Genomic DNA, 20957 nt, shown 5'->3' with positions numbered 1-20957 from the left:
ACATGTATAGGTTATTTTAGATTTAAGTGGTGAAAAAAAATTCCAAAATTTGGTAAAAAAAAAAAACTTTAAAAAAATAGCGCCATTTTCCGAGACCTGTAGCGTCTCCATTTTTCGTGATCCGGGACTGGGTGAGGGCTTATTTTTTGCCCGCCGGGCTGAAATTTTTATTGATAACATTTTGGGGTAGATCCAATGTTTTGATCGCCCGTTATTGCATTTTATTGCAATTTTGCGGCGACCAAAAAATGTAATTCTGGCGTTTATAATTTTTTTCTCGTTACGCCGTTTACCGATCGGATTAATTCTTTTTTTATATTGATAGATCGGGCGATTCTGAACGCGGCGATACCAAAGATGTGTATGTGGGTTTTTTTTTAGATATATATTTTATTTTGAATGGGGCGAATGGGGGGTGATTTAAACTTTTTATATTTTTTTTATTTTTTTTTATATTTTTAAAAACATTTTTTTTTCAGTTACTGCATGCTTCAATAGTCTCCATAGGAGACTAGAAACAGCAGTTGTCTGATCGTCTCTGCTACATACAGGGGACGAGCAGATCCCCTGCATGCAGCAGAAATGGTCCTGTGCTATGAGCGCCGACCACTAGGTGGCGCTCATAGCGACCAGATCATGACAACCACAGGCGTCTGCTGCAGACCCTGGGTTGTCATGCCCACCCATTGGTGAAGCGCGATCACGTGATGGGGTCGCCGGTGGGCGGGGCTTATGACGCGCTACTCGGAAGCTCGCGTTAAATGCCGCTGTCGGAGATTGACAGCGGCATTTAACAGGATAACAGCCGCGGGTGGATCGCGATTCCACCCGCGGCTGTTGCGGGCACATGTCTGCTGTAAGAATCAGCTGACATGTGCTTGGTTCAGTGAGGGCTCGGCGCCGGAGCCCTCACTGAACCGGGGGTACGCAAATGTGCGTAATAATACGGCAAGGGCTTTAAAGGGGTTAAAATCTTAATGACAACCAAAAACATCCAAATGACCCTGACCAAAAATTCACATATCCTGGTAATTTTGGCCTGATAACATGCTCAGAATTTGTCACATATGGGTTTGAATGGCTACTAAAAGTAACATCCTCACCTGTGAAATGTCTGCTTGTAATCAGTGTGTGTGTTTAAAAGCTGAGTGAGTTTCTGGGATCCAGACAGACTCTTAGGCTGTGTGCCCACGTAGCATTTTTCAAGCGTATATGCTGCGGAATGTCCGCAGCGTAAACGCATGAAAAACGCATGTATATCCGCACCCCATGGTCCCCAATGGGATTCCGCAAGTTCTATGCACATGCTGCGGATTTTTCCGCAGCGTTTATGCCGCGTTCAAAAATCCGCAGCATGTCATTTAATTTTGCGTTTCCGCAAGCGGAATTGCCTTTGTCCAATGCATAAAAAACGCAAGGCAATTCCGCATGTGGAAAATGCGTGATAAACGCGCGAAAAATGCGCAATAAACGCGTGCGGAATTCCGCATGCGTTTTTCCGGGAGAGGACTTGGATTTATGCAGCAGAAATTTTCTGCTTCATAAATGCAACGTGGGCACATAGCCTCACATATTTCATCCAGCCATTGACGTTTCTGGATTGTGAATCATGGGGAAAGCAAAAGAATGGTCAATGGATCTACTGGAAAAGGTAGTTGAACTTAATAACACACGAAAGGGAGACAAAAAGATATCCAAGTAATTGATAATGGCAGTCAGCAGCGTTCAAACTGTGATTAACAAATGGAAATTCTGGGGCTAAAAACCAAACCACGGTCAGGTAGACCAACAAAAATTTCGGCCACAACTGCCTGGAAAATTGTTCAGGATGCAAAGAAAAACCCACATATAACATCAGCTGAAATTCAGGACTCTCTGAAAACTAGCGGTGTGGCTGTTTCAAGATGCACAATAAGAAGGCACTTGAAGAAAAATGGGCTGCATTTTCGAGTCGCCAGAAGAAAGTCATTACTGCACAAATGCCACCAAGTATCTCGCCTACAATACGCCAAACAGCACAGAGACAAGCCTCAAACTTCTGGATCAAGGTAATTTGGAGTGATGAGACCAAAATTTAACTTTTTGGCCACAACCATAAACGTTACATTTGGAGAGAGGTCAACAAGGCCTATGATGAAAGGAACACCATTCCTTCTGTAAAGCACAGATGTGGATCGCTGATGTTTTGGGGATGTGTGAGCTACAAAGGCACAGGAAACTTGATAAGGAAAGATGAATGCAGCACATTATCAGCAAATAATGGAGGCAAATTTGCACTCATCAGCCCGGAAGCTGCGCATGGGACATACTTGGACGTTCCAACATGACAACGATCCAAAACACAAGGCCAAGTCGAACTGTCATTGTCTACAGCGGAACAAAGTGAAGGCTCTGGAGTGGCCATCTCAGTCTCCTGACCTCAATATCATTGAGACACTCTGGGGAGATCTCAAGCGCGCAGTTCATACTAGATAGCCCAGGAATTTACAGAAACTGGAGGCTTTTTGCCAAGAAGAATGAGCAGCTTTACCTTCTGAGAAAATAAAGAACCTCATCCACAACTACCACAAAAGACTTCAAGCTGTCATTGATGTTAAAGGGGGCAATACACGGCATTTAGAACTGGGGTTTGTGAACTTTTAGATCAGGGTCATTTGGATGTTTTTGGTTGTCATTAAGATTTAAAAAGAGAACACACAGTAGTTTGACAATAAATGGCTTCATCCAACTAATATCAATGAGTGGAGAAAAAGTTTTTTTATCATTCATATTCTCTGAAACAAGGCCAAGAAAGCAAAAATTCTGATGGGGTATGTAAACTTTTGAGCACAACTGAATGTACAGTGCATTGTGAAAGTATTTGGCCCCCTTGAACTTTTCTACCTTTTGCCACATTTCTGGCTTCAAACATTAAACATATAAAATTCAAAATTTTTTGGGGAAGAATCAAAAACAAGTGAGGCACAATCGTGAAGTGGAACGAAATTTATTGGATATTTTAAACTTTTTTAACAAATTCAAAACTGAAAAGTGGGGCGTGCAATATTATTCGGCCCCTTTACTTTCAGTGCATCAAACTCACTCCAGAAGTTCAGTGAGGATTTCTGAAGGATCCAATGTTGTCCTAAATGACTGGTAATGATAAATAGAATCCACCTGTGTGTAATCAAGTCTCTGTATAAATGCACCTGCTCTGTGATAGTCTCAGGGTTCTGTTTCAAGTGCAGAGAGCATCATGAATACCAAGGAACACACCAGGCAGGTCTGAGATACTGTTGTGGCGAAGTTTAAAGCCGGATTTGGATACAAAAAGATTTCCTAAGTTTTAAACATCTCAAGGAGCATTGTGCAAGCGATCATATTGAAATGGAAGGAGTATCAGACCACTGCAAATCTACCAAGACCCGGCCGTCCCTCTAAACTTTCATCTCGAACAAGGAGAAGACTGATCAGAGATGCAGCCAAAAGGCCCATGATCACTCTGGATGAACTGCAGAGATCTACAGCTGAGGTGTCCATAAAACAACAATCAGTCGTACACTGCACAAATCTGGCCTTTATGGAAGAGTGGCAAGAAGAAAGCCATTTCTCAAAGATATCTATAAAAAGTCTCATTTGAAGTTTGCCACTAGCCACCTGGGAGACACACCAAACATGTGGAATAAGGTGCTCTGGTCAGATGAAACCAAAATCAAACTTTTTGGCCACAATGCAAAACGATATGTTTGGCGTAAAAGCAACACAGCTCATCACCCTCAAAACACCATCCCCACTGTTAAACATGGTGGTGGCAGCAGCATGGTTTGGGCCTGCTTTTCTTCAGCAGGGACAGGAAAGATGGTTAAAATTGTGGGAAGATAGATGGCGCCAAATACAGGACCATTTTGGAAGAAAACCTGTTGGAGTCTGCAAAAGACCTGAGACTAGGACGGAGATTTATCTTCCAACAAGACAATGATCCCAAACATGAAGCAAAGTCTACAATGGAATGGTTCAAAAATAAACGTATCCAGGTGTTAGAATGGCCAAGTCAAAGTCCAGACCTGAATCCAATCGAGAATCTGTGGAAAGAGCTGAAAACTGCTGTTCATAAACGCCCTCCATCCAACCTCAATGAGCTCGAGCTGTTTTGCAAGGAAGAATGGGCAAGAATTTCAGCCTCTCGATATGCAAAATTGATAGAGACATACCCCAAGCGACTTGCAGCTGTAATCGCAGCAAAGGTGGCTCTACAAAGTATTAACTCAAGGTGGCCGAATAATATTGCATGCCCCACTTTTCAGTTTTGAATTTGTTAAAATGTAAAATATCCAATAAATTTCGTTCCACTAAACGATTGTGTCCCACTTTTTGTTGATTCTTCTCAAAAAAAAAGTAGAATTTGATATCATTATGTTTGAAGCCTGAAATGTGGTAAAAGGTAGAAAAGTTCAAGGGGGCCAAATACTTTCACAATATATATTATATTATAATGTGTGTGTATGTATATGTACAGTACAAACCAAAAGTTTGGACACACCTTCTCATTTAATCATTTTTCTGTATTTTCCTGACTATGAAAATTGTACATTCACACTGAAGGCATCAAAACTATGAATTAACACATGTGGAATTATATACTTAACAAAAAAAGTGTGAAACAACTGAAAATATGTCTTATATTCTAGGTTCTTCAAAGTAGCCACCTTTTGCTTTGATGACTTTTTTGTTAAGTATATAATTCCACATGTGCTAATTCATAGTTTTGATGCCTTCAGTGTGAATGTACAATTTTCATAGTCATGAAAATACAGAAAAATCTTTAAATGAGAAGGTGTGTCCAAACTTTTGGTCTGTACTGTGTGTGTGTGTGTATGTATGTGTATATATATATATATATATATATATATATATATATATATATATATATATATATATATATATATATATATATATTCTTGTACCGTGTTATCCAGTAGATAGAAAAATATTTAGATTTGAGAGTCATCAGTGGTTGATACCTTTTAATGGCTAACTGTAAAGATGGTAACAAATTGCAAGCTTTCAAAACTACTCAGGTCTTTTCATCAGGCTAGTATACCACAAAATCTGAAGAGTCACATATGTATACACAATAAGACACACAAAAAATGCAATAGGTAAGAATTATTATCTAGAAACTGCTAAAATATTTATAGCCAGAACTGTTTATCTCTTCCATAATAACTCTGCTTTTCATCACCTGTCTTGCCTATTGCATTTTTTGTGTGTCTTATTTATTACACACACGGTCAAAATTGTTAGTACCCCTCGTTTAATGAAAGAAAACCCCACAATGGTCACAGAAATAACTTGAATCTGCCAAAAGTAATAATAAATTAAAAATTTATGAAAATTAACAAATTAAAGTCATATATTGCTTTTCAACCCTGCTTCCAAAGAATTAAAAAAAAATTAAACTCATGAAATAGGCCTGGACAGAAATGATGGTACCCCTGAAAATAATGTGACAAAACAGACATGTTAAATCAAGTTGTGTCCACTAATTAGCATGCACATACACTATATACTGAGGCAAACATATTACACTGCTCAAAAAAATAAAGGGAACACTCAAATAACACATAATAGATCTGAATGAATGAAATATTCTCATTGAATACTTTGTTCTGTACAAAGTTGAATGTGCTGACAACAAAATCACACAAAAATCATCAATGGATATCAAATTTATTAACCAATGGAGGCCTGGATTTGGAGGCACCCCAAAATTAAAGTGGAAAAACACACTACAGGCTGATCCAACTTTGATGTAATGCCCTTAAAACAAGTTAAAATGAGGTTCAGTATTGTGTGTGGCCTCCACGTGCCTGTATGACCTCCCTACAGCGCCTGGGCATGCTCCTGATGAGGTTGCGGATGGTATCCAATGGGATATCCTCCCAGACCTGGACTAAAGCATCCACCAACTCCTGGACAGTCTGTGGTGCAACGTGACGTTGGTGGATGGAGCGAGACATGATGTCCCAGATGTGCTCAATCGGATTCAGGTCTGGGGAGCGGGCTTGCCAATCCATAGCTTCAATGCTTTCTTCTTGCTGGAACTGCTGACAAACTCCAGCCACATGAGGTCTGGCATTGTCCTGCATTAGGACGAACCTAGGTCCAACCACACCAGCATATGGTCTCACAAGGGGTCTGAGGATCTCATCTCTGTACCTAATGGCAGTCAGGCTACCTCTGTGCGGCCCTCCAAAGAAATGCCATCCCACACCATTACTGACCCACCGCCAAACCTGTCATGCTGAAGGATGTTGCAGGCAGCAGATCGCTCTCCATGGCATCTCCAGACTCTGTCATGTCGGTCACATGTGCTCAGTGTGAACCTGCTTTCATCTGTGAAGAGCACAGGGCACCAGTGGCGACTTTGCCAGTCCTGGTGTTCTGTGGCAAATGCCAAGCATCCTGCACGGTGTTGGGTTGTGAGTACAACCCCCATCTGTGGACTTCGGGCCCTCATACCACCCTCATGGAGTCGGTTTCTAACAGTTTGTGCAGAAACATGTACATTTGTGGCCTGCTGAAGGTCATTTTGCAGGGCTCTGGCAGTACTCCTCCTGTTCCTCCTTACACAAAGGCGGAGGTAGCGGTCCTGCTGCTGGGTTGTTGCCCTCCTACGGCACCCTCCACTTCTGCTGGTGTACTGGCCTGTCTATTGGTAGCGCCTCCAGCCTCTAGACAGTACGCTGACAGACACTGCAAACCTTCTTGCCACAGCTGGCATTGATGTGCCATCCTGGATGAGCTGCACTACCTGAGCAACTTCTGTGGGTTGTAGAGTCCATCTCATGCTACCACAAGTGTGAAAGCACAACCAACATTCAAAAGTGACCAAAGCATCAGCCAGAAAGCATTGGTACTGAGATGTGGTCTGTGGTCCCCACCTGCAGAACCACTCCTTTATTGAGTGTCTTGATAATTGCCAATAATTTCCATCTATTGTCTATTCCATTTGTACAACAGCATGTGAAATTGATTGTCAATCAGTGTTGCTTCCTAAGTGGACAGTTTGATTTCACAGAAGTTTGATTTACTTGGAGTTATATTCTGTTGTTTAAGTGTTCCCTTTATTTTTTTGAGCAGTGTATATACACACACATCATTGGCCTATACACATTCACATAAATACATATATACAGTAGAAGCAGCACAGATTGAATGTAGAAAACTATATATTCAGCTAGTATAATTACCTGTTTTCTCATAAGTTACAGAAGACCCCCTGGAGTATGTGTCCTTTCCTGCTGTGTTCTGTGTGGCCAAGATGAGTGAAGCTGAGGGACCTCCATCTTCCTGCTGTCCCCCCAGCTTTGGTCACCCTGCCCTCCTCTCCAGCAGGCCTGTTGTCATCATTGGCTGCAGATGCTTCAGCCTTCATCCTCTCCTAAGCAGGGAGCCCCGGCCATCTTCTCCTTTGCGCTCTCACTCAGCCAGGGAAGGGGCGGAGCTTATTGCTGAGCGGCAGGGGAGACAGGTTCTGTGGCCTAACGAGATGACCAGCAGCATCCCGGTGAGCTATTCAGACCCCGGGCCCATACATATGCAGTATATATACAACGGAGCTAATGGCCCTTTTCTAGTTGAGAGTGCCCCCCCATCCTTCCCTTCTGGGCCCCCGTGCAGCTGCATCGGCTACACCAGCTATACAGTTAGGTCCATATATATTTGGACAAACAACATTTTTCTAATTTTGGTTCTAGACATTACCACAATGAATTTTAAACAAAACAATTCCGATGCAGTTGAAGTTCAGACTTTCAGCTTTCATTTGAGGGTATCCACATTAAAATTGGATGAAGGGTTTAGGAGTTTCAGCTCCTTAACATGTGCCACCCTGTTTTTAAAGGGACCAAAAGTAATTGGACAGATTAAATAATCGTAAATAAAATGTTCATTTCTAGTACTTGGTTGAAAACCCTTTGTTGGCAATAACTGCCTGAAGTCTTGAACTCATGGACATCACCAGACGCTGTGTTTCCTCCTTTTTGATGCTCTGCCAGGCCTTCACTGCAGTGGTTTTCAGTTGCTGTTTGTTTGTGGGCCTTTCTGTCTGAAGTTTAGTCTTTTAACAAGTGAAATGCATGCTCAATTGGGTTGAGATCAGGTGGCTGACTTGGCCATTCAAGAATATTCCACTTCTTTAATAAACTCCTGGGTTGCTTTGGCTTTATGTTTTGGGTCACTGTCCATCTGTAGTATGAAACGACGACCAATCAGTTTGGCAGCATTTGGCTGGATCTGAGCACACAGTATGGCTCTGAATACATCAGAATTCATTTGGCTGCTTCTGTCCTGTGTCACATCATCAATAAACACTAGTGACCCAGTGCCACTGGCAGCCATGCATGCCCAAGCCATTACACTGCCTCCGCCGTGTTTTACAGATGATGTGGTATGCTTTGGACCATGAGCTGTACCACGCCTTCGCCATACTTTTCTCTTTCCATCATTCTGGTAGAGGTTGATCTTGGTTTCATCTGTCCAAAGAGTGTTCTTCCAGAACTGTGCTGGCTTTTTTAGATGTTTTTTAGCAAAGTCCAGTCTAGCCTTTTTCTTCTTGATGCTTATGAGTGGCTTGCACCGTGCAGTGAACCCTCTGTATTTACTTTCATGCAGTCTTCTCTTTATGGTAGATTTGGATATTGATACGCCTACCTCCTGGAGAGTGTTGTTCACTTGGTTGGCTGTTGTGAAGGGGTTTCTCTTCACCATGGAGATTATTCTGCGATCATCCACCACTGTTGTCTTCCGTGGGCGCTCAGGTCTTTTTGCATTGATGAGTTCACCAGTGCTTTCTTTCTTTCTCAGGATGTACCAAACTGTAGATTTTGCCACTCCTAATATTGTAGCAATTTCTCGGATGGGTTTTTCTGTTTTTGCAGCTTAAGGATGACTTGTTTCACCTGCATGGAGAGCTCCTTTGACCGCATGTTTACTTCACAGCAAAACCTTCCAAATGCAAGCACCACACCTCAAATCAACTCCAGGCCTTTTATCTGCTTAATTGAGAATGACATAACGAAGGGATTGCCCACACCTGTCCATGAAATAGCCTTGGAATCAATTGTCCAATTACTTTTGGTCCTTTTAAAAACAGGGTGGCACATGTTAAGGAGCTGAAACTCCTAAACCCTTCATCCAATTTTAATGTGGATACCCTCAAATGAAAGCTGAAAGTCTGAACTTCAACTACATCTGAATTGTTTTGTTTAAAATTCTTTGTGGTAATATCTAGAACCAAAATTAGAAAAATGTTCTTTGTCCAAATATATATGGACCTAACTGTATGTCCGCTCCCAGGCCCTTCCTCCCTGGCAGCTCCTGTCATGGCACGCTCTGACTGAGCAGTGTGTGCAATGACAGGGGATTATGTGCAGCTTACACTGAGGGCTCCACAAAGATGTCCACGATCTCCTCCCACGGCTGCGACTTGGACAGCCCAGGTTTCAGCTAGAGGCAGAAGTAATGGCCTCATGTAAGAGATAGGGTCGGTGACAGACTCCTGTCTTTTATGGCCATGGCTGCCTTAAGTGAGGTGTGTAAGAGTCCTGCTTAGCTTCTTACACACCCCCCATATAAAAATGGCAGCCCCCAGTGGCCAATGTAAAAATTAATAAAAAAACGAATAAAGTTGTACATTTCATTTTGTATTAAAAATAATTTATTATATAATCAATAATTATTAATACAAAATTTAAAATCGCGGCACCAATCATTATTAATACAAAATTTTAAATCGCTGCACCTTCCCTTTAAGAGTTCAGCAGTTTCTGGGGATTATACTAGATTCGGAAACTCAGGAATGTTACCTCCCGGTTTCAAAAATATTAAAAAATCAGGGCCAGGTGAAAAAAGCTGTAGCAACTCCCTTCATGTCCCTTAGGGGTGCAATGTCCCTGCTGGGAACCCTGACATGCTTCCCAACAGTTCTATGGACGCAATACCATTCCAATATCATTAATAGTGAATTTTTCCTTAGGGGTCACTACGAGGGAAAGCGAGAGAATTACTGCCAGTGGATAAGGCTGTAAAACGGTTCCTTGTATCTCAGCAGGGCCAGAGTGTTCGAATACTCTCAGACAATAGAGTATCAATAGCCTACTTAAACAGCCAGGAGGGTACGCCGTCAAAATTGTTCATGAGGGTGACAGATAATCTTTCATTTCGCAGAAAGACATCTTTCATTTCGCAGAAAGACATCTCTCTTTGACGACTTTCCACATAAGGGGAAAAGAAAATACCAGAGTGGATATTCTAAGCCACAATCCTCTGAGGCAAGGGGAATGGAGTATGAATCAAGAGGTCTTTACCCATTTTGTACCGGGTTGGGTTCTCCCGGTGGGAGACCTTTTTGCCACAGAGCTGAATCGGAAGGTGAGGGACTTCTTTTCCCTGAACCCCAGGGAGAGCCCCCTAGCTTTGGATGCTCCCCTGATTCCCTGGGATTTCAGCCTGGTATGCACCTTTTTCCCTTTGTCACTGCTCCCCATCGTCATAAGGATGATCAGGGAAGACAAGACAAGGTTTGTGTTGATCGTCCCCTTCTGGCACAGGAGGCCTTGAGTCTAATGCCTCATTCTATTCACAAGCAACCGGTCTCCACTTGACTGCTTGGAACTTGAGAGGTCACTGTTAAATGAAAAAGGCTTTTTCCCAAATCCCATAGCCACTCTCCTGCAGATTAGAGAACCTATCACAACCCATATATATGCTAGAACCTGGAGAAAGTTTTTATCCTTTTCAGGTTCTAGGGTGGAGGAGGGGGCACCAATAGGAAAGAATTTGGAGTTTCTACAAAGGGGCCTTGAATTGGGGTTATCCACCAGCACACTAAGGCTATGTGCGCACGATCAGGATTTTCTTGCAGAATTTTCTTCAGCGTTTTTGCAAGGTTCTGCACCTCTTGGCAGCAAAAACGCTGCAGAGAATCCACAGTGTTTTGATTTGTTTTTGCCTGCGGGTTAGCCATGCGTTTTTTCCAATGCATAGGAAAAATGCACAAAGAACTATGCACAGTTCTGGGCTCCGTGGCTCAGGAAAGACATTAGAGCTAGAGAGGGTACAAAGGAGGGAGACTAAGGTAATAAAGGGAATGGAGGGACTAGAATACCCAGAGAGGTTGTCAAAATTAGGCCTATTTACGTTGGAAAAGAGAAGGCTTAGGGGACACCTCATAAACATGTATAGATACATCAGGGGGCAGTACAGAGATCTCTCCCATGACCTGTTTATACCAAGGATGGTGACAAAGACGAGGGGGCACACTATGCGTCTGGAGGAAAGGAGGTTCCTGCACCAGCATAGAAGGGGATTCTTTACGGTCAGAGCCGTGAGACTCTGGAACTCTCTGGGAGAAGAAGTGGTGATGTCCAACTCACTTAATGAGTTCAAGAGAGGCCTGGACGCCTTTCTTGAGAACAATAAAATTACATCTTATGCTTAGTGATAGTTAATTAATCAAGGGATTTAATCTGACTGCCAGATTGGAGTCGGGAAGTGAATTTTTCCTCAATGATGTAAATTGGCCTATACCGCATGGGTCTTTTTTTGCCTTCCCTTGGATCAACGCTGCGGAATAGCTGCAGTGCACAAGAAATAGGCTGAACTGGATGGACGCTTGTCTTTTTTCGGCCTTATAAACTATGTAACTATGTAACATGACTTCCTTGCATATGTTAAGATGCTCAGGATTTCACATTCAAAGGTTGTATTTCCATCTCAAAAACCTTGTACGATGATAGTTGTCGCTGATGGTAAGTAATGAAGTGTCTGAACTCACGAGAGACTGTGCAGTTTGAACTTGTAATGGACATGCTGCTACTTTTAACGCACATGAAATTCAGTAAGGAAAAATCTGGATCATGGTCACAGATCTTGCAAAATCTCCTTGAAATATCTTGGATAAGGTTTGCAATGTTTTTTTGGGGCCAAATCCGCACTGATTTACTGCATTAAAAACGCTTGAAAAAAACGCACTGTGTGCACATAGCTTTAAGGTTCAGGTGTCAGTCCTCAGGGCTCAGTATAGCTGCGATTTGGCAGGAAATTTTGGGGTCTCACGATTTAACCCCTTTCCGACCCAAAGCGAACGAATATTTTTATCTGCGCCTTGGGACTTAAGAGCCAGATACTTATTAGTATGCCCTGGCGACTTTGCTCTCACACAGGCTGGTGCGGAGCGATCGCCGCCGGGTGTCAGCTGATTGTCACAGCTGACACCTGGTGCTATGTGCAGGGAGCCATCCCGCATCACTCCCTGCACATTAACTCCCGAAATCCTGTGATCGAAATTGATCACAGCATTGCGGGAGCAAGTCCGGTCCCGGATGTTGAGCAGATGAAGGACAAAGCCGCGGTATATGGAGTGCCAAGGAATGGGTGGTGAAGAGGAAATAATAAAAACCATCTTTATTAGGTCAATAAAACAACACGTGTTTCAGCAGTGGAATACCGCCTTCTTCAGGTCATGGAGTGAAATTACAAGGATGGTATCATATAACATCCAGTCCCGGATGTTGTCATGGTAACTCAATGTCATCATGGCAACATCCGGGACACCAGGAGGCAAGAAGTCACCTTGGTCATGCGCAGTGCGCTACCAAAGTATCTTCTCCCTGTGCAGCTGTGACAGACTGTATAGCACAGGGATGGTGCTGCATTCCTGTGCTATACAGCCAATCAGAATGTAAAAAGTGAAAGTCCCATAGTGGGGACAATGTGTAAAAGTAAGAAAAATGTCAAAGTGGAAAAAAAAAATTGTAAATCTATAAAAAAAAAATAATCCCCAAAAAATTAAAATATATTGTACCCATAAATAAGTAATCTTATGAAAAAGAAAAAAAAAAACAATAAAAGTACACCTATTTGGTATCGCCGCGTCCGGAACGACCTGACCTATAAAACTGTCCCACTAGTTAACCCCTTTAGTGAACACGGTAAAAACAAACAAAATAAAAAACAAAGCAAAAAACTATGCTTTATCATCATACCGCCAAACAAAAAATGGAATAAAACGCGATCAAAATGACGATTGTAAATAAAAATGGTACCGCTGAAAATGTCATCTTGTCCCGCAAAATGCAAGGTGCCATACAGCTCCAACGGCCGAAAAATAAAAAAGTTACAGCTCTCAGAATAAAGCGATGCAAAAACAATTCTTTTTTCTATAAAATAATTTTTGTGGAAAAGCGCCAAAACATAGTAAAAACAATATAAATGTGGTACCGCTGTAAACTTACTGACCCGAAAAATAAAGCTGCTTTATCAATTTTACCACACGCGGAACGGCATTAAAAAAAAAAAAAAAAAACAATTTCTGAATTGTTTTTTTGTTTATTCTGCTTCCCAAAAATCTGAATAGAAAGCAATCAAAAAATGTCACGTGCCCAAATATGGTACCTATAAAAACTTCAACTTGTCCCGCAAAATACGAGCTGTCACATGACTGTCAGCCGAAATATGGAAAAAGTATAGCTCTCAAAATATGGCGATGCAAAAACTAAAAAAAGGGTTTTTTTAGTGTGTGACAGCTGTCAATCATAAAAACCCGATAAGAATCTGGTATCGCTGTAATTGCACCGACCCGAACAATAAAGTCGTCTAATCACTTATACCGCACAAGTAACGGCGTAAAAAATAAACTCTAGGTTAGGGTGGTGCTAGGGTTAGGGTGGTGCTAGGGTTGGGGTTGTGTTTGTATAAGAAGTAAAGAAAAAAAAAATGACGACGATATGGCAACTAGTGTTGAGCGCAATTGCTTGCTACTTTAGTTTGCATCGGGTGCTCAGGTATGCACCGAGTATAGCGGGTGCTCGAGTGACGTGCTCGAGTGACATGCTCGAGTCTCCGCCCCATATGTTTTGCAGCTGTTATACAGCCAGAAAAACTTGCGGGTATTGCCTGCCATGCGTGATCAATCCCCGCATGTTTTTTATTGGGGGTTTCTAATAACCTTGAAACATGCGTGCGGGGACTCAAGCATGTCACTTGAGCACCCACGATACTTGGTGCATACCAGAGTACCCAACGCAAAATCAAGTAGCCGGCACTTGCACTCAAGACTAATGACAACTTATTCAATATGATGACCTAATGTTATCAAATTCTGTGTCGTACCTCTGGGTTCAAAGTGTTCACTATACCCCTTGATAAAATCCTTGAGGGGTGTAGTTTCCATAATGGAGTCACTTGTGGGGGGTTTCCACTGTTTAGACACATCAGGGGCTCTCCAAACGCAACATGGCGTCCCCTAATTATTCAAGCAAATTTTACATTCAAAAAGTCAAATGGCGCTCCTTCCCTTCCGAACCCTGCTGTGCGCCCAAACATATGGAGTATCTGCTTACTCAAGAGAAATTGCACAACAAATTGCATGGTGCAATTTCTCCTCTTATCCTTATGAAAATACAACATTGGAGACTGAATAAACATTTTTGTTGGAAAAATGTGAAATTTTATTTTTATGGCTCAATGTTATAAACTTCTGTGAAGCACCTGGGGGTTCAGGGTGCTCACCACACATCTAGATAAGTTTCCTGAGGGGTCTAGTTTCCAAAATGCGGTTACTTGTGGGGGATTTCCACTGTTTAGGCACATCAGGGGCCCTCCAAACGCAACGTGGCGTCTGCTAATTATTTAAGCAAATTTTACATTCAAAAAGTCAAATGGCGATCCTTCCCTTCCGAACCCTGCCGTGCGCCCAGTGGTTTTCCCCTCACATATGGGGTATCAGTGTGATAAGGAGATATTGCACAACAAATTTTGGGGTTCATTTTTTAATGATACCCTTGCGAAAATAAAAAAAATTGGGGTCTAAGGTAACATTTTTGTGAAAAAAAGTTGTGTTAATTTTTTCCTTCCACATTGCTTCAGTTCAGCCCTGATGATAGTTTTGACCTCAGCCAGAAGGGTTAGTGACATCCAGGCCCTGTCTATAGCCCCGCTGTTTATGCAGATCCTGGGATCCAGCCTATCTTCTTAAGGTGGCGACTCGTTTCTATTGGCTAGAAGAGGTAGTTCTACCCTCCTTTTGTTCTAATCCAAGGAACCAGAAGGAGGAGAAATTACATACATTAGACTTTAGGAGATGTGTACTTTTCAGCTACTGAGGACTATAGGAAGGATAGGTCTTTTTTCGTATCTTACCAGTGGTCTAGGAAAGGATGTAAAACCTCAAAACCCACCATTGCTAGATGGATTAGGGCATTTCTTTTGCCTACTCATCAAGTGGCAAGGAAGTGCCGGAAGGACTGAAGGCTCATTCCACTTGGGCCCTGGCAACCTCCTGGGCAGAGAAAGCAGATGTCTCGGTACAAGAGATTTGTAAGGATTCTACCTTGTCCTCTCCTTATACATTCTATAGACATTAGATTAGATATGGGTGTATTGGCTGATCTAACCTTGGGGACAAGGGTGCTCCAGGCTGTGGTCCCTTCCTAGATTACTTTAGTCTTTTTAATTCTCTCATTGTGCTGTCATGGGTGATCAATAAAGTCTGTTACTTACCTGTAACAGGATTTTTCTGAATCCATGACAGCACACTTATATTCCCTCCCGTCACGTATGGGTGAGCACTCTTTCTAATAACTGTGTGTTCCACACTTTGGGTGTTGTGTGGTATTGGTTAATTTGATTGCTATGTTTATGTGTAAAAACCATCGGAGGTCCTCTCATGCTCTGAAATCCAATTGACGCAGGAGAGAGGGGCCGCCCTTTTTAGTCAGTAGGTTTCCTGTCCTCTGTGGGTGGATCCCCTCCCTCGTGGTGCTGTCATGGGTTCTGAAAAATCCCATTATTGGTAAGTAACCAAGACTATTCTTTGCCAACAACAAATCATAAAGGAGTTTCTGGGACCCAGAAACAGCAAACACCCAAAGATCAGGGCACGTTGGATAATGGCAGTATATTTCCAAATCTAACTTACAGTATTTTTAAATATTCTTAAAATAGTATTTGTTTTTAACTGGACAATTCCACTACCACCTGCTGTATCTCCATATACATTCACCTGATGATTATCCCTTGGTAATGTGGATTTTAGTGGCCAATATCCATGTAAAATTACACTAAATCGCTTGTTTAGAAGCTTCGTGCTTGATGTTACTCCATTATTTGCCTACATTGTATGTGCATGGCTCATGTGAGTGTCGCGCTTGCATTTGGAGAACGCGAGTTCCTACACAACTGCTTAAATAAATATATTTGATTTACTAGGAATCCAAAAAGAGGTTTGATGAAGACCAGGAGTTTAAGAAAAGGGCATATCAGTGCGTTGTGCAGCTGCAAAGCAAGATTCCAAATATCATCAAGGGCTGGAACCTGATCTGTGACGTATCTAGAAAAGGTGGTACTACACATTACTATACATTATGTGGATGTAAGGAATGACAACATTGCAAAGTTGGTACAGGTTGTGCTGTGTTAGAAGCTATAGCCACTCTGCAATCCTTGTTCCTCAGTAAATGGTTTTGAGAGTAAAGCCAATCAGACCAGTTCAGGTCAGGAGTATTTTGTTCCTTAACCCCTTAACGACCTTGGGATTTTCCGTTTTTGCATTTTCATTTTTTGCTCCCCTTCTTCCCAGAGCCATAGCCTTTTTATTTTTCAGTCAATATGGCCATGAGAGGGCTTATTTTTTGCAGGACAAGTTGTACTTTTAAACGCCATCACTGGTTTTAACATATTGTGTACTGGAAAACGGTAAAAAAAATTCCAAGTGCGGTAAAAATGCAAACAAAATGCAATTCCACAGTTGTGGGGGTTTTTTTACGTTCACTGAATGCTAAAACCGACTTTCCATTATTATTCTCCAGGCCATTACGAGTTCGTAGACACCAATCTTTTTTATTTAAGTGGTGAAAAAAATATCCAAAGTTTGCTTAAAAAAAAAAAAAAATGGCGCCATTTTTCGGGATCTGGGGCTAGGTGAGGGCTTATTTTTTGCGCGTGGAGCTGACTTTTTTTTATGAGGTAGATCCCATTTTGGAGTAGATCCGATGTTTTGATCGCCCGCTATTGCATTTTATTGCAATGTTGTGACGACCATTTAAAATTAATTCCAGCGTTTAGAATTTTTTTCTCGTTACGCCGTTTACCAATCGGATTAATTATTTTTTTTTAAATTTTTTTCATTTTTTATATTGATAGATTGGGCGATTCTGAATGCGGCGATACCAAATATGTGTATGTGGGTTTTTTTTAATTTTGTTTTGATTGGGGCGAAAGGGGGGTGATTTTAAACTTTTATATATTTTTTTTTTAATTTTTAAAAAACATTTTTTTACACTTTCTGCTTGCTTTAATAGTCTCCATGGGACTAGAAGCAGCAGTTGCCTGATCGGTGCTGATGCATATAAGTGATGAGCAGATCGCTTGTATGCTGCAGAAATGCTCACTTGCTATGAGCGCCGACCACTGGGCGGCGCTCGTAGCAATCTGGACATGACAACCACAGGGGTCTGCTGCAGACCCTGGTTTGTCATGCCCACCCATCGGTAACCCGCGATCATGTGACACGGTCACCAGTGGGCGGGGCTAATGCCGCGCTTCTGGCGTGGCGATGTTAAATGCCTTGGTCAGAGAATGACAGCGGCATGTAACTGGTTAACAGCCGCGGGTGGATCGCGATTCCACCCGCGGCTGTTGCAGGCACATGTCAGTTGTATAAATCAGCTGACATGTGCCCGGTTCAGTGCGGGCTCAATGCCGGAGCCCGCACTGAATTGGGGGTGATGACCTGGAGTGTACTAGTACGCCCCAGGTCATAAAGGGGTTAAGGAGCAGACATGGTTTAGGAGGGGCTGTGCGCAATTGGTTTTAATGCTATTTTTCTTATTTCTACTTTATCTATAGTATTAAATTGTTTATTTTTTTTAGGTCTTGGTTGGGAATAAAAAGAATAGAGCATACTTGGGTTTAAACATGTTTGGAGAACATAGTAATAATATCTGACCTTTAATTAGCTAATTAATATTCAATGCTCGCATGCCAACCCCATTATTTTTGTGAGACTAGCTGACTATTTGTATAGGGGTGTCCTGAATGCAGGTCTTGGGACAAATAAATATGGAGCATGTTAAACTTCAGTGTGATTGATATTTTTATTTTTGCTCTCACTGAAGATAATCTGCTGTCAGAATGATCTAACGTAATGACTGTTCTTTAATGAAAACACATTGTGTTTTGGATAGTTAAGTAAACGGCAATCTAAGGTGTTTGGGGCCCGTTTACAACCTTGGTGTTTCCCAAAGAACAAAGTACATTGTAATCAATAGATCTTGGACTAAAAATAGGTTCCACAATTGAATATGTTAAAAATAATTGTTTTTGTGCTGAAATAATCTTATAAATGTGCCCCTGCTATTTGCTGTGTAATGTCTGTGTCTGACTGTACAGGAACATGGTCTGATCATACCACAGCTCCTGGGCCGGGGAGGAAGAAAAAGAGAGTAAATAGACAATACAGCTGATTATTTCTGTGAGGTTAAAAACAAGCTGCAAATGTTTTACCTTACAGAAAGAATCAGCTGTAATCCTGTGCTGTAATGTCTGTATACTCTCCTTTGCTTCCTCACCTGCCCAGGAGCTGTGGTATCTGTAGACCAGGTTCCTGCATGGGAAGACACAGCTATTACACAGTACAGAGTAGGGACACATGTCTGGTCTTAGGCTACAAGTTTGCAGTCACTTTATGAGACTTCAGTCTTGTGAATCCTCACATTGCATGTTCTGAACACTGTGGATTTCTACGGTGTCAGCTCTGGGAGTGGCGGGCACATGACCTCAAGTATATGATTTCCATAGATGCCAACGGTCTAGTCTGGAATGTGTGCAAATTGCATACTTGCGATCACACGACCGCCCGGTACTGGAGAATCCTCACAGCGTAGAGTGCAACCCCTTTAAGAACATTCCATTGCATGGTATTCTGTGCCTTATCCTAATACAAAATCCGTTTATTCAGAGGTGAAGGAAGCACCGTGAATTTGAGCAAAAACAGATGTGCCATTACATTTTTCTTAGGCAGTAAGGTATTTTTATTATCTCCCTCTACGTTAACTGTTATAATACTTTTGTCTTAACATTGTTTGTTTTACTTTAAGAATTTCAGAAAATTTATGATTTTCTGGATATTCGCATCATCGATAGAGGAGAATCCTACTACCAAGACAAAATGATCCAAGTGGTAAAAGAGTTTGAAGAGAAAGGTGGATATCCTTTTGTATTGTGTCTGTTGAAATGACAGTCAGTGTATATTTTGTTTGTTACCAGCAGCTACATATATACAGTTATGTGAAAAAGTTTAGGCACCCCTATTAATATTAAGCTTAATGTTTTATAAAAATTGGTGTTTTTGCAACAGCTATTTCAGTTTGATATATGTAATAACTGTTGGACACAGTAATGTTTCTGCCTGGAAATGAGGTTTATTGTACTAACAGAAAATGTGCAATCTGCATTCAAACAAAATTTGACAGGTGCATAAGTATGGGCACCCTTATCATTTTCTTGTTTTAAATACTCCTACCTACTTTTTACTGACTTACTAAAGCACTTTTTTTGGTTTTGTAACCTCATTGAGCTTTGAACTTCATAGCCAGGTGTATGCAATCATGAGAAAGGCTATTTAAAGTGGCCACTTGCAAGTTGTTCTCCTGTTTGAATCTCCTCTGAAGAGTGGCATCATGGGCTCCTCAAAACAACTGTCAAATGATCTGAAAACAAAGATTATTCAACATAGTTGTTCAGGGGAAGGATACAAAAAGCTGTCTCAGAGATTAAACCTGTCAGTTTCCACTGTGAGGAACATAGTAAGGAAATGGAAGAACACAGGGACAGTTCTTGTTAAGGCCAGAAGTGGCAAGCCAAGAAAAACATCAGAAAGGCAGAGAAGAATGGTGAGATCAGTCAAGGACAATCCTCAGACCACCTCCAGAGAGCTGCAGCATCAACTTGCTGCAGATGGTGTCACTGTGCATCGGTCAACTATACAACGCACTTTGCAAAGGAAAAGCTGTATGGGAGAGTGATGCGAAAGAAGCCTTTTCTGCAAGCACGCCACAAACCGAGTCGGCTGAGGTATGCAAAAGCACATTTGGAGAAGCCAATTTCTTTTTGGAAGAAGGTCCTGTGGACTGATGAAACCAAGATTGAGTTGTTTGGTCATACAAAAAGGCGTTATGCATGGCGGCAAAAAAACACAGCATTCCAAGAAAAACACTTGCTACCCACAGTAAAATTTGGTTGAGGTTCCATCATGCTTATTGGGGTGTGCCAGATCAGGACTAGCCTCCCTGCCACTCTTCCCTCTACCCCGCCTTCTAACTGTCATCCAGCTGGCTGCCTCACTGTCCTGCAGCTCCCTACTACCACCCTCCCCCACATCTACCCCAGTGAGCAGCAGACTCCTTTCCATATTGTCAGTGGATCTCCGTGTTGCCAGCTGCTCATTCAGATCCAGTACCTGGGCTTCCAAACGCACAACGTGCACACATCTTACACAGCAGTACGCAACCCCGACCGGCTGTTCAAGGATTGCATACATGTGGCAAGACGTACACTGGATAGCATTGCCAATAATGGAGCTCATTTCCTAATGGGGATTGCACTAGACAGAAATGTTAGGTAAAAAGAAATGTAAAGACTTACTAAAATACAGACAGCAATTCAGTCCAAATTCCTCCCTTCCAAACTCCCTGAATCCAAAGTCACTGAACAACAAGTTACACACTTACTTCCCTTTGCACTTACACTCCAGTCACACTCAGCTCGTTCACACTCGCTAAGGAAAAAGATTTAAAGAGGTTTTTTTTTTTTACCCCTTTGCAGCAATGCACCCTACAGCTCAATGCAATTCCAAAGGACTCGGTGAGGTGTATTTCTGGTCTAGGGAGCGTCGGAAAAGACGCAAAAAATCAATT

The 20957-nt window shown here is 41.9% G+C and overlaps 1 protein-coding gene across 4 annotated transcripts in view; it reads left to right on the top strand.

Annotated features, from left to right (window-relative positions):
* Nucleotides 1-20957, top strand: part of RARS1 (arginyl-tRNA synthetase 1) — a 265471-nt gene that overhangs the window by 155047 nt on the left and 89467 nt on the right. For all 4 annotated transcript variants that reach the window (XM_073651111.1, XM_073651108.1, XM_073651110.1 and 1 more), the window contains 2 exons: nt 16252-16381; nt 19140-19244. In XM_073651111.1, coding sequence (XP_073507212.1) covers nt 16252-16381; nt 19140-19244 — 235 coding nt within the window. The remainder of the gene's footprint in view (nt 1-16251; nt 16382-19139; nt 19245-20957) is intronic.

The sequence above is a fragment of the Phyllobates terribilis genome, unplaced genomic scaffold (genome assembly GCF_046119375.1).
Source record: "Phyllobates terribilis strain yellow unplaced genomic scaffold, ASM4611937v1 Scaffold_11__3_contigs__length_659146591, whole genome shotgun sequence".
In the NCBI taxonomy this organism is placed as follows: Eukaryota; Metazoa; Chordata; class Amphibia; order Anura; family Dendrobatidae; genus Phyllobates; species Phyllobates terribilis.
This window is presented reverse-complemented; position numbering and strand designations above follow the sequence as displayed.